Source organism: Pipistrellus hanaki (assembly GCF_964339955.1).
Source record: "Pipistrellus hanaki genome assembly, chromosome: 13".
NCBI lineage: Eukaryota > Metazoa > Chordata > Mammalia > Chiroptera > Vespertilionidae > Pipistrellus > Pipistrellus hanaki.
In genome coordinates, this window is record NC_140515.1 from 47399375 (window position 1) to 47416855 (window position 17481).

At 37.1% G+C, this 17481-nt stretch overlaps 1 protein-coding gene across 12 annotated transcripts in view; it reads left to right on the plus strand.

Annotated features, from left to right (window-relative positions):
- The window catches only part of RBMS3 (RNA binding motif single stranded interacting protein 3), a gene marked incomplete at its 3' end in the record, with an annotated part of 624952 nt that overhangs the window by 554215 nt on the left and 53256 nt on the right, over positions 1–17481 (plus strand). For 8 of the 12 annotated variants that reach the window (XM_084902493.1, XM_084902503.1, XM_084902504.1 and 5 more), the window contains one exon: positions 6689–6736. The exons of the other annotated variants lie outside the window; for them this stretch is intronic. In XM_084902493.1, the coding sequence (XP_084758619.1) occupies positions 6689–6736 (48 nt within the window). The remainder of the gene's footprint in view (positions 1–6688; positions 6737–17481) is intronic. 12 annotated transcript variants of the gene reach the window in all.

Here is a 17481-nt window from a genome sequence, read left to right on the forward strand (position 1 = left end):
AATTAACATTATAGAGAACAGTGGAAGACATCAAAGCCAACCTCTCATGTGACACCATTGCTAAGAGTTTTTCATTTTTCATTTTTAATGATGTAGGCAGAAAATATATATTTTCTTTTTACAGGAGCAGGTTAAGTGTTATAGAAAGAACACTGGACTTGAAGTTAGGAATTCTAGCCCCAAATCTTGATTGAGCCCTATTGTTTCTATCTGTCCAGTCTCAATTTCTCACTCTGTCTAGTTGAAGTAGTGAACATGATATATGGGGCTCCTTTGACTACGTGCCTTTGTGTCTTTAAAGCTACATGTCTCATAGTCACCACTTCTGTGATTCTTCACAATTATGCTAGCATCATCTCCAAATATCTTCATATGGTTTGCTTGACATATAGGCTTTTTGGAAATATAAGATGTTTCTGACATGTCCACTGAGGCCTCAATAATCTGCTTTAAATAGGAAGCAAGTTCATATAGCTAATGGAAAAAGTGGCTTTGTTTCAATAAAGAAGTTTAATTTTATTAACATAAACAAAGTACCTATCTCTAAGACTTCAGTTTAGAGTCTAAATAGCAGTTGATGATACTTTACCTGTCTGAAGGCTGGACTGGGTCAAATGATTTTTTTAGGTCTCTGACCTAGACTTTTAAAAGTCATGTCTCAGGCGACATTTAACTCTACACTGTGGCACAGCTAATTTTCATCAGAGAGATAAAATTCAAAGATAATATTTCTGGAGCTTTTAGTATTGTGTTAAGGATTATTTGTCATTGCTTTGCTCATTTACCAGCAAAACAGACTCCATGAAGTGTTGGGAGTTTCTCATGTGCCCGCTATTGATTTCCCTTCATGTCAGCCTTAATCTCCTTGAGGGATCATAAATTCTCAATAAGTGAAGTATTGCGATCTTATTATATTGAATAACAATCTGGAATCTGATAAAAGAGAGAGTTATAATGCAAAGCCCAGCAAGAAACACTTTATAAATCCTAGTCATTTGAATCAAAAGCAAAGCCAGCTGACTTCCTGAAGTTTAAATTTGCAAACTAGAAAAAAAACAACCACATAAGAGCTAAGTTTAATTGAGATTATGACTGGATACTTTTGGGAATTGAAAAATAAACTAAAACATAAAGAACAGGTTTAGGATTATAGTAATTACTGATTCTATAACATATTTTATGATTAGTATTGGAGCATTTTCAACAAGAACACATTTACATATAAGATCACTATTTTTACCTAGCTGGAAATGGGCAAATTATTTAAGAATGATATACATCCCATCCCTTTCTCAGCAAAAGTTTGAAATATGAAGTTTATTTTTAATACCAAATATTTTGTAGCTTCCCCCCTCCATTTTTTTCCCTTCACATGTGTACTAAAAAAATGCTTATGAATATTATAAACTTTGTATAAATTGATGTTTTGCAAAGGTTTGAAATTTAATAAGGAAAAGCAAAAAAAATAGTAATTTGTTGATTTATTCAACAAAATATCACTGTATTTGGTGTCCAGAATACTGGTATACATATTTCTTGAACTGTCACTCTTGTACTTCAACATGCCATCATAGATTCATTTCACATGAATTTTTGATTGGCATGTGGAGTGACTATCAGATTTTCCCACCTATTACTTTTTTTCAATGTATTTTATTATTGCTGGGAAGATTGCCTGTTGTCACAGGGAAAAAAAGTAGATGTTGGGATCCAACTTGAGTTCATAGTTCAGCTCAGCCCCTTATTAGCTATGCACCTTTAGGTAGGTTATTAACCTCTCTGAACTTTTATTTCCTCTTCTACAAAGTAGAAAAATAATATTTACATCCCCGGGGAGTTGCCAGCATTAAATGCAATGATATATGAGACATTTCTAATACAGTGTGAAATCTAGCAGATAGATGCTTATCAAACAAGTTGTCCTTAACCCCACTACATTCAAGTGGCTTCAACTGGCGGGAAATCGAGTCCAAGTCATCAGAAGGGATGTAGGAAATTAACAAGTTCACAGCACAACACACCAGCCTACTCTGTTTCGTTTGGCATAACGTATTTCTTTCTCATGTTTCCACTTCCTTAGCATCTAGCATACTCTTCCAAGGTTGTAAACCCCAAAATTCTAGAGGCCAGCCAAGTCACATTAATGAATCAAGTTGGCTGATGGAAGCAAAAAAAAAACCAAAAAACCCTAGAAGTACAGAATCAAATTTGGTCTACATTTACCGCTCATGTACTATAAATATACTTGACAGCATAGGTCACATTTTAAGTTAGAGATGTTTTTAATGCAATCCTAATACTTTCTCTGCCTGAGAGGTAGGTGAAGAGTAGTGGGAGGTGCCTCCCTTGGCAGCCTGGAACGTGATGTTGCCTCTAAAGAAGGCAGCCTCTACTCAACTCCAGGTCATTATTGCTTCAGAGGCATATAGACCTAGGGTGGTCTCACCTTCCAATTTTGTCAGATAAAATAAATATTTAAATCTTAATGGAACATTTCCCTGTATTTGAATACTGAACCCAGTTTGCTTGAAAAGCTGTCAGATTGTGACTCCTGCCCAGGGATTTCTGAGGTCTCCTCTGACTCTTCTGGCCTTTGCTTCTTCTGTTCTTTCACAGGCTGCTCAGACATGGTTTCATTTTTTAACTTCGTATTAATACATGATTTTCCCCTTAAGCCATGCCATCTACTCTCATTGTTTTGAACTCCACTTGATATGCCAAAGACTCTTAAATCTGAGTCCTCAGTGCTAACCTCATCTTTTCATTTCTAGACCCATTTTTTCCAACTGTTTGCTAACTGTCTCATGTAAATCTCCCTCTAACATCTCAAAGTCAGCATGACCCAAACTAATCACATTAGCTTCCCCAGGTTTCCTCCCCACTGATGCCCTTTCGCTTCCACATTCCTGCTTTGTATTTCCTCTCAAGCCATACCCATGCCCTTTTGCTCTTGTAGTCAAATGCTAATCCTAGGACTCGGTCTAGACTCTTTCCTTCTCCCACACCACCACATACAATTACTTTTAAAGTCCCATCAATTTAGGCTCATAGACATTTGTCAAATACATCCCTTCCACCACACTTCTAGACTCTGCCCTGGGTCTCATTTGATTACTTATAATAGTCTCCTAACTGCTCTTCCTGCTTCCTGTCTCAGTGGGCTCCAATCCACTTTCCAGCATGTTGCCACAGCCAGTCAATCTAAAATTATCTGATCATGTGTCTCTCTTACCAGTAACTTTTCAGAGGCTTTCAGACATCTAAGCTCACTGCAATTCTACAAACAAGATGCAAGCAGTGATGAGTCAAGATAAAGACAGGAACCTCAATCCAGAAACAGACTCCAGGGGAAGAACAAGGAGAGATCAGTGAATGATCTACAGTAGACAGTGGTCCAGAGCTAATGGGGATCTGGAGCTAGATTGGAAGTTTCCAGTATTACAAGGGGGTAGAAATTTATTAGGCCACATCCCACTTTCCTTCCCAAGATCCCTGGGTAAGGAAGTTTATTGAGATGCCTCTTTTTCATCTTCATAAAAGTAGGTATATTTGGTCCCTTGTAACCCCCAATTTTGAGGTGGAAGCCAGGTAGTTTAACTTTTCTCTACCATTTGCCACCTCAAATGTTTATTGTTCAATTCTCTACATATTTTTTAAGCTAGACAGAATCTCCCAGACTTAAAGGAAATAGCTGTTTTATTCCAGGGCTGTGCTGACCTTGGAGAATTTTCTAGCTTTACCACTTTTTTTTTTTTTTTTTTTTTTTTTTTTTGGTCATAGGAATCCCTGCATAGAACCAAAGCCCTGTTAACCACCATTTCTTATCACTGTACTGTAAGCATTAGCCGAAATCACTGGGGACTTTACTGTGTTATGAGAACCTCCAAATTGCATGACAATCTTGTTTTACAAGTTTCTTATCTCTTTTTCATTTGTTCAGTTGGTGGTCACCAGTGGCTTACAATGTCACCGGAATCTGTTGAAAAAAATAAAAGTTTTTTGTTCTGCAGGCTCCTTATCTGCAGTTCTGTTTGTGTCCTTCAAACCACTGGTGGTTTGTGACATCACTGAATTCCATGGTGTAACCATAACCACTCACAAAGATAATCTTGTAATTCTACTCCATTTGTGCATGTATCGATAGTTCTCCAACATTTTTCAGTCATACCATTTTTCCTTTATTATTCTAAAATGTTGACGGTATCAGGTGAAATTCCTGAATTACTAATTTTGCTCAGAGATTACCTTTTTTAATTATTACATATCAGTATCAGGACTAAGAGTAATAAAGAACAACACATCGTGCTAAATGGGCTCATGACTAGAAAATAATATCGTAAGTTCACAGATGGCAATGAGTAAATCTCTGTAAATGGTTTTTGAGGGAAAAGTGTCAGTTAATTAAAAATGGTCAAATTCAAGACTGAAAATACAGATAAAATGGAATCTTTTTTTAAAATTTGTTTAGTCTTATTCTAAGATAAATGAACTTTGAAGGTAGTCTATAAACAAAAGGTAAATAGGCATTAAGTGAAAGTCTAGTATTATGAAAGTTTAATTGCAAATATTAAGCTTTTGCTGCTTAAAAAGGTATTCTGACTTCAAATTAATTAACAACAAAATACAAGAGCCCAATAGTTAAAAACAATGTGAATGTATAGTTGGTAAAAGAGGAAATAGAATGCCAAAAAACATGAAAAAATAATAGATAGTAATTTAATCAAATACACACAGTGACATACATACATAACCCATTAAATAAAGTTATAAAACGCATTGCTGATGAAGGTGTGAGGAATAAACATTCTCATTATGTGATGACAGGGATCTAAATTTATAAAAGTCCCAGTTGGATAGCAAGGTGGACAGTCAAGATATTTTAAAACAGTTCTGATGACTGACCAATAAGTTTTAATTTTAGAAGCTATTTTATGGAAATAGTCTAAAGTAACAGTAAAGCCTCTTTATACCTCAAAAGTGTTCAAGCTACTGTTTGTTATACTGTCTAATGAAGAAGAATGATTAAGCCATAAGCCTCCCACAGATGAGAATGTAATATTACATGGAGATATAAGAAATTAAACTAAGTAGGAAAAGGATGAGCTATCATTATGAGCAGGATTTAAACGTGCACATGTAGCAAACATGAAAAAATATTTATGAAATAAGGCTATAGAAATACAAAACAAGTGTGGTTATTTCTGAGTGATGGGATTAGGGATCATTCCTATTTTAATCGTATTTGTATACATTCTGCAAGTTTACAACAATAACATTTACTTTTATTATTTATTTTTAATATAAATGTATTTGTGGAAAAATGACTAGTGGCATGATCATAAAATTAACTTTTTGTTTGATTGTAGCAATGTGTGATTGCAGTTTTTAAAAAGGAACTAGGAATTGCTACCAATATTTAAGAACATATTTGGAGATTCTATAAAAATGTTTCTACTTATTCTAGCTTTGGTGATGATAATCAACTCACTAGTTCACATACCTGTTGCGAGAAGCAAAATGATTCATGACTAAGGTGTTTATTTGCCTTTGAATCTTTGGTCAATATTTTCAATCTGTCTTCTCATGAGAAAGTGATTAACATTGTCCTTTTGTGGCAAGGAGATTAAATGGAGAAATGTCTGATAGTCCAAATGAAGTTTTTAAGTGTATGGGGGGAAAAGGAAGTTTGAGATTTTAGTTTTTAAACAAAATAATGATCATATAACAGGAATAAGGGTCTCACAGAACATCTATGTAACTGTGTTTTGGCAGTTTATTTGAATGTGAGCAATATTTGGTCTTTTTACACAGTCTACCCCTCCAAGGGGAATTGGGGCTAAATTAGGACTTTCTATTTTTAAAGGGGGTGGGGGGAAGGTAGGAGAGGCCTTGGGCCATAGACCAGGTCCAACTTTTCCTTTTCAGATCTCTGGCTAAAGAAATTTATTAAACCAAAACCTCTTTCTCATAAAAAAAAAAAGATATATTTGATCCCATATAACCTCAAATTTTGAAATGGATGCCATGTAGTTTAATTAGTCTTTCCCTAATATTTGTTAGGGAAATATTACAACACTTAGGAAAAAGACAGCAATCATCGTTGAATAGGTTCTTCTACTTGTCCCTGCTCTCACTGCTCCAGCAGGCAAAGCTCCTTGGTCTTGACTGGCAACCACTGGGATCAGAGTCAGAGCTGAGTGATCAAAATGTGTCAGCCCCATAGAGTATGGGAATGTGCACATTTTTTTTATTGATCTCTGAAATTTTCCATTCTTTTTTTTTCCCCCACCAGGACTTTGTTTCATATTGTGCTATGGGCCCCTTCTAGATGGGCTGCCTTGTAGAACTTTGGGGTCAGTCAGAGAGGGTACAGATTTCACCTTGATACCCCATAGAAGTGACCAAAGCAATGGGCAGACTGAAGAAGATGACCGTGTTTTGGGACAGAATGTACTGTCCTAGCAGGTGGAGCCTAACAAACACCATGTACAGTGTGGTGGTTATGGGGATTATTGTAACAACTATAAACTAGATAGGGGTCATAGTGCCTGAAGAACTTGGAGGTAGGGGGGTTAGGCAACCACATGACATACAGTGAGTGGGGCACTTCCGAGATGTAGAGCTAAGATTCTGTTTTATTTTCTTTTGTACTTCATTGCATTCTTTCTCATGCTCTTTTCATTCAAAGATTCAGTCCCAAGACAGGATTATGATACTCCACCAGCTGTTGTGTCAGGTAGGAAAATTCTAATTCCTTTCAGACTTGATTGGTGGGGAGAGATGGAAGTTGCCTGGTTTTCTCCAAAACTCTTTAAAGCAGTGATTCTCAATGGGGCTGGGTGCGAGGAATTTAAATTTCAGTTCTGGGGTGGGGGGTTGAGTGTGGGCAAGGGAATGGGCAGAGTATGGTTCAAAAATGTACTTAATAGTTCAGTCCAGTTTTGTGTATGAGAAATAAATATGTTACTTCTATAATAAAAAGTAAAAGCTTAAAGAAATTTGATATATGAAGGATACGCAGAACTTGGAGTCTATCTATGTTCTGTGTATCAGAGGTTCTCAGTGTGGGAGGGTTCATCAGGATTTCTGAGAAATGGGAGAGGATATTTATGTTTATCAGAGTAGGGCACAAATTAATAAATTGTAGTTTGAGAAGCACTGCTTTGGAGACCAGAATTCTTCTGAAATCAGAAAATCATCCCATTTTGCTTGCTCAACACCCAGCGTAGTGTGTCTCACTCACAGTAGGTGCTCAATATAATTGTTTGTTGAATGAATCAAAACTTCAGATTTGTTCCAAAAATGGTATTTTGGATATTGAAAGAGAAGCTGCCAATGTACAGCAAAGTGTCAGAGAGTGATCTGAGAATCCTTTAGGATCTTGAATATTTTTATTAGCAATATTTAAGTTGTTTCATAAACTTTGGTGGTGCAGTTTATAATAGGGTATGCGTGTGTGAAAAGGTGGGTTTCTATTTTTAGTTGTGCCTTCTTAACTTTGATTTTTGGTTTCATGGAAAGAGGATAATGGTCATAATTTTTTGCTTTTGTTGATTTGTTTTTAAATAAAATACTGGCAGCTTAAAGAGCTCTGAACCCTTTGATCCTTTCATGTGTTAGATGATGAGGATATACAATCTAAGCAAGATATGAAGTCCAGGAGAGCCCATCAGTTGGTAGAGCCTGGCCACTGAGCCGTGGTTTTCAGATAAGAGAGCAGCATGCTCTTGGCCACTGGGTTTGCCTGACCTATTATAGCATCTGAAGGATCCTTTCCTCACGTCTGATGGACTTGTGTAATGGTGCTCATGGCTGAATATTCATCTTACAAATTCAATTGAGAAACAGTGAGTTAGCTTTCAGTTGTGAAGTCACTTTAAAAAAAAAAAAATCTTTACCCAAGGAGTGAGTGAGGATATTTTTTTTCCCGTTGATCTTTGACAGAGAGGAACATTGATGTAGAAATACACATCAATTGGTTGACTCCCACACTTTCCCTGACTGGTGGGGGAGAAAGGGGTGGGTACTGAACCTGCAACTCAGGTATGTGCCCTGGACCAGGAATTAATGGTGCAGAGATTGGCACTCTAACCACTGACCCACACCAGCCAGGACCACTTTGCGCTTTTTTTTTTGGAGAGCTCTATAAATTGTCATTAATTAAAACATCACTTATCTTTCTCCAAAATGTGTATCCTATCATAGCATAATGTGTTTCATTTGGCATACTTTGTTTAATGTAATGTAACCTTTACCTGGTTTAATAGATATATGGCATCTTTGTTTAACAAGAGGCATCTATTCTTGAAAATTCACCAATGTTAATGAGGAAAGACAGAAACTGAAACTTTCCTACTACTGGGTTTCCTGATTCCACTTTTAAGAACACACACACACACACACACACACACACACACACACACACAAGCAATGCAAACATAAAAAGCAGTTACTAGATATCAGCCATGGGTCTGGATCAATGCATATGAATTGAAACAGAACATCTGGCTTGGAGTTCCCACCTAATTCCACAGACAGCTGCCACTGAAAGTCCTTGAGCTGAGAAATGACTCAATTAAAGTAGAGCCTTAAGAAATGTAATCTGGCATTTTTGTGTGTGCTTAAGCAGCAAGAAATAGTACTCACATATAACAGTTAGAAAGCCTTGGTATTGATATCATTAATATTTTTTTAAGTGCTAAGATCCCATCAGTGGAATATAAAAGGAGGCACTAATATAGAAGTGACAGGAACAAGAACAATTTACAGTACTTTATAGTTGTTTTCCCCTGATAAGATTTAATTGGTGGTTTGACATTTGATAAATTTGCACAGAGCTCTTTGGCCTCTTTGGTCTACCTATAAAGGAAAATAAGCTTACCTTTTAAAAATGTTTATAAATTATCTGGTGGGCACAACTTGAGTAACTTTTGAAAAGTGGAATATTCTTTGCCCAACCTTGGGGAAAATCAGGAAAGTGAATCAGGCTTATGAAAGTGTTATAATATTATTATAAAAGTGTTACATTTCTTTCTCATATCTCCAAGTATGTCAATATTGGACAACCCAGGTAGTAATCAATTCTTTGTAAGTGTAGTAACTAAATGGATATCAAGATAGAAGCAGAGAGAAGTTAAGTTCCTGTCAATTCAATGGTTTGTTATGTCATTTTCAATTATCTAATCCAGAGGAAAGGTATGCTATCTCCATCCCCCATAGGCAGGTTTTCCCTAAATTCTAAGGGACCCCACAAGACTTGCAACCAGAGAATCAGTGGGCAGTGGCATCTCATCTTGAGCTAATCCCCTGAACATGTCTCCAAGACCCCCTTAAATAATTAATTGACACACTAATAAACCAGAGGGAAACTGCCAAGTTCAGTATTATACATGTTGAGTTCAAAGTATCTATGAGGCATCCAAATGGAGATAACAAATATTTGGATGTGTGTGTATCTGAAGGTCAGAAGATAGCTCTTAGCTACAGGTGGATACTGGAGTTATCTTCTTGGAATTAAGTCATGTCACCCAGGGAATGTGCTTAGAACAAAGGCAAGTAGGCAGATTCTTGAAAAAAAAAAAAAAAAAAAAAAAAAGGCCACCCTCCCCCTCCCCCAAAAAAGAAATTTAAGAACAAGGAGCCTAAAATAAAGATTGGAAAAGATAACTATAGGTATAGCAGGAAAACCAAGTATATGTTGTTTCAAAAGAAGCCAAAGAGAGTATTTCAAGAGAAGCCCGTATAGTAAATTAGTCCTGAAAAGAAGCCATTGGATTTAGAGAGATCACTAGTCAATTATAGAGAGATCACTAGTCAATCCGGTGGTGTAGTTTTAAGGGAAAGGTGAAGACAGTGAATGTGCAGTAAGGAAGTGGATGTAACAAATGCCAGAAACCTAACAGTTTTGGCTTTCAAGAAGATTAGAAAAAACAAATGGACAATGGAACTGATTGATTTACTACTTTTTAAGATGGAAAATATTTGGTCATGTAGGAAGAAGCCAGGAAAGAGTTCTAAAATATCAAGATGTAATTCATGGAGGGGTGACTCATAGAGCAAGGTCACTGAGGAAGTCAGTTACTTCTAGGAATGTGGGAGGGCAAAAGAAGGGGATGGAATATGTGTATGCAAGTTTGTAAATGTAGGAATAAGAAATCAAAGAATTTCCTAAATGTAAATACTATTTTTTATGAGGCATATTAAGTGACATCTGAGAATGAATGGGAGATGTCATGGAGAACAGAATTTGGGGAAACTATGGAGTAAGAAAGCCAACTGGCAATACACAGAAAGTTTGAAAGGCAGTACCGGGGGTCCATTTGACACTACAGATTACGAATTTTTGTGATACCAATCTGTGAAGATGTTTAATTTTCCACAGTAGTGATCAGTATCCAGAAAGGCATTCAGGTGGATTAATCCTCAGCTAAGGTTGTACTGAGTAGAGTGAGAAAAAGGGCAATGTGTGATGACAGTATTGTCAAAAGAGTGATTGAGTGACACATTCAATCAATACTATACTTTCCATGATGAACAGAATGAGAAAAGAGGGCAATAGGCAAGGGAGCTGGGGAGAAAGTGGAAAGATCGAGAAGAAGTATGAATGAAATGTATAAAGTGTTCTGGAGAAAATACTAAGATTTTGGATAATAAACTATTTCTTGGCAAAGTCAAGGTCATGGGAGCAGGAGGCCAAAGTGGACTGGAGGTGAAGGTGACAAAGATTAAAGAAATTAAGCTGCTATTTAAATGGGGTATTTTTGTGTCTGGAATTGTCTTATTATTTGGTTTTTCGCATTAATAAGATATGTGCTAACTATGAGGGAGAATGTCCCCAATAATAGGGTATTGCTAACAGCATACTTCCAAAACATGTTACAAAACATAGGAAGAATTTTTAAGAACAAAGTTCTTTCCAGAACACTTGGAATATAGATTTAATTAAAGGCAGAAAAGTCTTTCAGATCAGTGTTTTCCAGGGTGAGATTTGTGTATCACTTTGATACTTAAAGTTAATTTATGAGTACAGGGACCCAAACTTTTTATTTGTATTTCAGCATCTATATAGTTATTTTTATGTAAATTTGAATAACAGAATAAGTTCACCAAAAGCATAGCTTAAGGAATACTTTGCTTAGGAAAAGTCCAAGAGAACTAGTTAAACAGTAAATACATTAAAAAAAAAAAAAAAACTAATTCAAATAGGATATAGAGAAAAGGCCATAGTGGCGATGTCCTAAAGAAAGTGCTTAAAGTTTGAGAAATAAGAGTCTTTGATTTATTTCACTGGCGTTACCTCTCCAGCTCATTTTAAGAATGCAGGACAGAGGTTGGAACTATCTACGTTTTCATGCAAAATCAAGAGACTGTTCTCTTTTTGTTTTTTCTTTTCCACAACAGTTACAACTCTTTAAAAGATCTTTCTATTTTAAGCAATTTTTTTTTAAAATCTTGAAGTCATCATTTTTTTTTCCTTCTTCCTAGTTGGATTTGATGTGGCACATATGAAAACTAAAAAATAATATGTTGTCAAAATTGTATCTCAGTTGCTTTAAGCTTAATTCCCTTGAAGGTTGTCATCCTGAAATCAAGCAAAAACTATTGACAGAGAACCAAAGTAGAACCAAAATTTGTTCACCTTTTCTAAAAACCTTAGAGTTCAAAATTTGGATCTGTTTTTGGAAAAGACAAGAAATGAGAAAAGTGCCCCCAAAGTGCATGAGAAGAATCCAGCAAACATCTGGAACATATATTTATTCTCTGGATTATCCTTCGTGCATACCAGCTAAAAATAGGTTGAAAATATTCAATGTTATCAACACAACTTCATAGCAATATTTCACAAAAAAGGCATACTTAAGTCATGATACAGATTCACTCAGTGTGGTTGAATATGAAGTCCTTCGGTGTTATAGTCAGGAAATTAGGCTCTGCAAATGATGTCCTTTACAGAGGTATTTGCCCAAATTAGGGCAGAATTCACTGTTAAAATAGTAGGCAGTTTTTCCATATTGTTTTTGCTAGTTGATAGCATCACTTTGCATTGGAAAACCTTATTAACTTGGAATTGGTGATGCTCTACCAAAGATTTGGTTGAAGTCTATCTTTATACTGCCTCTTCTGGGGTGGGAATTACTTTATAAAACTCTCTCATAATTGGGATGGGCGGGGGTGTTTAAAATACTTCAAAGAACAAAACTATTTTTTCCAGCTCTAAACAACATCTGTTTTCATGGATACCATGTGCTAATTACAAATGATTTCCATCTCTTAATTAAACATTAGGACCATTAGTACCTCCAATTAGCAACAATTAGCCATTAAATTGTATTTACTGTAAAAGACCTGACACAGAGTTATGTGTTCCCACCAGCCATGCATGAAAATTGGTTTCATTTCTTTGCTCAAATACTGTGCATCTACTTTGATTACAAAACTGCATTTGTTTAAGTGTGCTAATTAATTGATTTTTTCTTTCCAATAAGTTCTAAGAAGACAGACTTTGTTCTACCTTCTATGCATTCATCCAATTGATATTTTCTGAGCTCCTGTAGTGCTTACTACAAAGAACCAAGGCTATAGATCACAGTTGCATTCCTTGCCTACAAAGAGCATAGGATCTAACAGAGAATAGGGTTATAAAGAACGGTCATAAAACACAGAACAGGACTTTGTACATGATATTTATACAAATGTTTGACAAACAGGCATGTGCATGCTGTTTTTGTGTTCTTCCTGATACACTTATGAAGTCTGACTTTTCCTGAGGGACCACAATTTTCATTGCTCCATTCAAGTAACTGATAACCAAAGAGGGGTTAAGCACAAAGACTGTTCTGGTATATAAAATCACTGTAATTTAGCCCACTTTTTTGTGGGGTGGTGGATGGGAAGTTGGGCAAAGAAGATACAAAATCCTATGCCTATTTGCTAATCAAGGAGTTTTATTTCTATAAAGGTCCAGATAGAAAATATTTCAGGTTTTGTCGGCCATACGGTCTATGTCATGACTACTCAGCTCAGTCTTTTACGACAAAAGCCACCACAGACCATGTGTGAATAAATGAGCATGACTATGTTCCAATAAAGCTTTACTTATTACAATTGGCAGCAAGTTGAATTTGGCCTGTAGTTTGCTCACTCCTGTTTCTAATCAATTTATTTTCATAAATATTCCAAATCAATACTGTTACCAGCATTCTTGTTTTTGTTGTTCTTTTTTAAAATTTTTGTTTATTTTTAAATATTTATTGTTGAGAGTATTACAGATATCCCTCTTATTCCCCTCATTTCCTATCTCCACCCAGTTCCCTTCCCACCCCAGGCTTTTACCACCCTATTGTCTGTGTCCATAGGTAATGCATATCTATAATAATCTATAATAATAAAAGCATAATATGCTAATTAGACCAGACATCTTTCTGGACGTCCTTCCGGACAACCTTCCAGATAAGCCAGAGCTGCGAGGGAAGCCTGGGTTTTGGGTGCCTGCCGGTAGGCAAAGGGTAATCCATGTCCTGGGTGCCCACTGGTGGCCTGAGGGAAGCCCAGGTCTTGGGTACTGGAGGGAAGCCAGTGCTGGTAGCTGGGCAAAAGAAGGCCTACTCTTGCATGAATTTCATGATTGGGCTTCTAGTATGCATATAGGATCTTTGGTTAATCTCACCCCCACCCCTCCTCCCCTCTACATTATGAGATTTGTTGGTCTTTTTTATGTTTCCATGCCTCTGATTCTATTTTAATCACCAGCTTATTTTGTTCATTAGATTTTTAGATTCAATTGTTGATACATATGTATTTATTGCCATTTCATTGTTCATATTTTTATCTTTTTCCTCTTCCTCTTTTTAAAGGATATCCTTCAACATTTCATGTAATACATATCATGTAATACATTGGTGGTATTGAATTCCTTTTGCTTTTTCTTGTTTATGAAGCTCTTTATCTAACCCACAATTCTAAATGATGACTTCACTGAATAGAGTAATCTTGGTTGTAGTCCTTCCTACTCATCACTTTGAATATTTCTTGCCACTTCCTTCTGTCCTGCAAAGTTTCTGTTGAGAAATCAGCTGACAGTCATATTTATATAGCACTCGCTTATAGGTAACTAACTGCTTTTCTCTTGCTGCTTTTAAGATTCTATTATTGTCTTTAACCCTTGACATTTTAATTATAGTATATCTTGGGTTTCTTTCATCAGGTAGGGGAAGTTTTCTTCATTATTTCTTTAAAAAGGTTTTCAATATCTTGCTCTCTTTTCCCTCTGGCATGCCACAATGTGAATGTTGGTATACTGGAAGTTCTCTAAGAGGCTCCTTACACTATCTTCATATTTTTTAATTCATTTTTCTTTTTGCTTTTTTGATTGGGTATTTTTGGTTCCTCATATTTCAAATTGTTTATTTGGTTCTCAGAATCCTCTACTCTACTGTTTAATACCTGTAAATTATTCTTTATTTCAGTTAGCGTAGGCTTAATTTCTGACTGGTCTTTTTTCATGTCTTTGAAAGTCTCACTAAGATCCTTGAAAGTCTCACTAAGCCCCTTGAACTCTGTATCCAGCAGTTTGCTTGCTTCCATTTTTTTATGATTTGTTTCTTTGTCTCCGCATTTTGGGTTTTCCCTGTGTCTGTTTCTATATATTAGGTAGAGCAGCTACATTTCTTGGAATTGGTAGAGTGGCCTTGTGTAGTAAGTGTCCTGTAGGGTCCAGTGGCTCAGCCTCCCTAGTCACCTGAGCTGGGCATTCTAGGTGTGCCCCTGTGTGGGCTATGTGCACAGTAGTTGAGTCTTGATTGCAGTTGGAGTTACTGAGAGGAATTGATCTTCAGGCCAATTGGCTGTGAGGACCAGCTACGATTACAGTGGGAAAGCACCTATGTAGGAGACACCCTTATGGAGCAGGACTTGCTTTCAGTGGTGCTCACTGAGGATGCCCCTTGAGTGTGTCACTTGTGGATGTGTAGAATTATATTCTGATATGGTCTGAATCTCTCCACCGGGTGCACTGACTCTGGGACCTTCAGGGACGTGCAAAGTCAGCCACTGCCTGGGACCACCCGACATTAGCTAAAAAGATGGCTGCAGCTGCTACTTGTATTGGGCTTAGAAGTGCCCAGGTAAGGTCCTACTGTGAAGCAAGGCAGGTTGGTGCTGGTGCCTGGTTTTGGGCCTTTTACTGATAGGTTTGAGGCATGCTGACACCGGCTGCTGCTTGTTTGAGAGATTTTTGTAAAGTTTGAAGCCTGAGCCAGGCCTGGCCATTCATATGGAAAAGATGCTGCAAACAGCTTGAGTAGGGTTGCCAACTGGATGGGGTGGGGGTTTTAGGGAATCATCAGGATGGAGCCAACAGTGTGAGCCAGGCTCATGGAGACTCAGATATGGCTGCCTGTCAGCTCTGCAACAGGGGATGTCTCAGCACAGGAACAATGATACCTGCGAGTACCCCTGTGCTCCACATTTTGACCCAGGGAAGCAGTCAAAATGTGGAGACAAAGAAACAAGTCATAAATAAAGAAATGGAAGCAAACAAACTGCTGGATACAGAGTTCAAGGGACTTCGTGAGACTTTCAAAAACATGAAAAAGGACCAGTCAGAAATTAAGCCTATACTAGCTGAAATAAAGAAAGCTGCCTCCTCTCCCCCGAGTTCTTACACCTATGCTAGTCAATCCAATTCTTTCCTGTATGTCCCTGGATTCCCCAAAAGCAGCCCAGTGATGGAGCTCAGGGGGATCGAATCTGAGTAAGTTCTTTCATCAGCCCTTTACAAAGGAACACTGGGTCTCCAGCAGCTTCTGTGTCACTCAGCCCCAACCTCTGCTGATTTTTACAGCCTGAAGTTACGGGGACTTCTCTCCCCAGCTCTGGAACCCTGGGTTAGGAGTCTGATATGGAGCTGGGACCCTTTGTTCGTCAGGTGCAGATTCTGTAGCTGAGATATTTAAAAAAAAAACAACTGCACACGTGGGTACAGGTCCTGTTCCTCACCTCTGCCCTTCCTACCAGTCTCATTGTGCTTTCTTCTTTACTTCTCTAGTTGTAGGGTCTCCATTCTGCCAGCTTTCAGATGGTTCTGAATGATGGTGGTTCTGTATTTTAGTTGTAATTTTGATGTGATTGTGGGAGGTGAATACCAGTGTTTACCTACATCATCTTACCAATGTACTTTTCCTTTATAGTTAGCATTTTTGTGGTTTTATTTTTTTTTTGTTAATTTTAAAGTATTACAAATAGTACTACATATGTATTTTTGTGGTTTTTAAACATTTATTGAAAAGCCGATGAAATATCAGAAAAACAGATGGAAGAGATTGAGATGAAGACTGAGACATCTCTTAATATTTTAGATTGTATAGCATGAGTGATTGTAGTGGTGTAGTATTAAAACACTTTAAATCTATACTTTTTACATGCTCGTAAATGGTTTCCTGGAATTTATTTGCATGTACCCGGCAACAGAGAATTATCAATTCATAAGACAAAATATGTATCCTGTTTAACATTTCCTTGCCAGCCTTTAAAATTCTTTACTTTTATAAATTTAGAGAAAATGCAAGAGATTCATCCTCTCAGCAGATTTGTAGTGAAATATATTTTGCAGCTTTGTTACCCTATATGGGCTGGTATTTTTGTTGTCGTTGGTTGGTTAATGTCCAAGGAAGTTATTCTTGATGGACCAGTTATCCCCTGAGCAACTGGTTTGGAGTACTGTTTTTGTTTTTGTTTTGTTTTTGCCCTGCACTAAGAAGGTAAAAAGAAACTTTCTTGGTTTTGTCTAAAGACCAAATACTGCACAGGACTGGCCTTGGATGGCTGGAGATATGACTGCCCTTCTGCAGCAAAGTCAGAGTGAAATTCCACTTGGTGATGCAACACACACATCAAAGAGAAAGCAGCATCCCAGTGAATCTGCCCTAGCATCCCTCAGTGAATGGCAGCCATGGGCTTAGCAACACAGCAGCAGCACCCAGTGTCACTTAGTACTTCAGTCATCTAAAGAGTGATGTCCCCATAATGCATCAGAGGGCAAGAGCCCTTTCAAGATAACAGTCGTTTTGTTTGTTTGTTTTTTATTATTTTTTATTAAATTATTATATGTATACATATCTTACCATTGCCCCCTCATACATGCCTGCCCTCCCCAGAGTTGTGTGTCCATTGGTTGTACTTATATGCATGCATACAAGTCCTTCAGTTGATATCTTATCTCCCCCAGATCTCCCTACCCTCCCAGTGTAATTTGACAGTCTGCTTGTTGCTTTACTGTCTCTATATCTATCTTTTGGTTCATCAGTTTATAATGTTCTTTATTATCCATAAATGAGTGAGGTCATGTGGTGTTTCTCTTTCATTGATTGGCTTATTTCACTCAGCATAATGTTCTCCAGTTCCATTCAGGTTGCTGCAAATGATAAGAATTGCTTCTTTTTTATGGCAGCATAGTATTCCATTGTGTAGATGTACCTTAGTTTT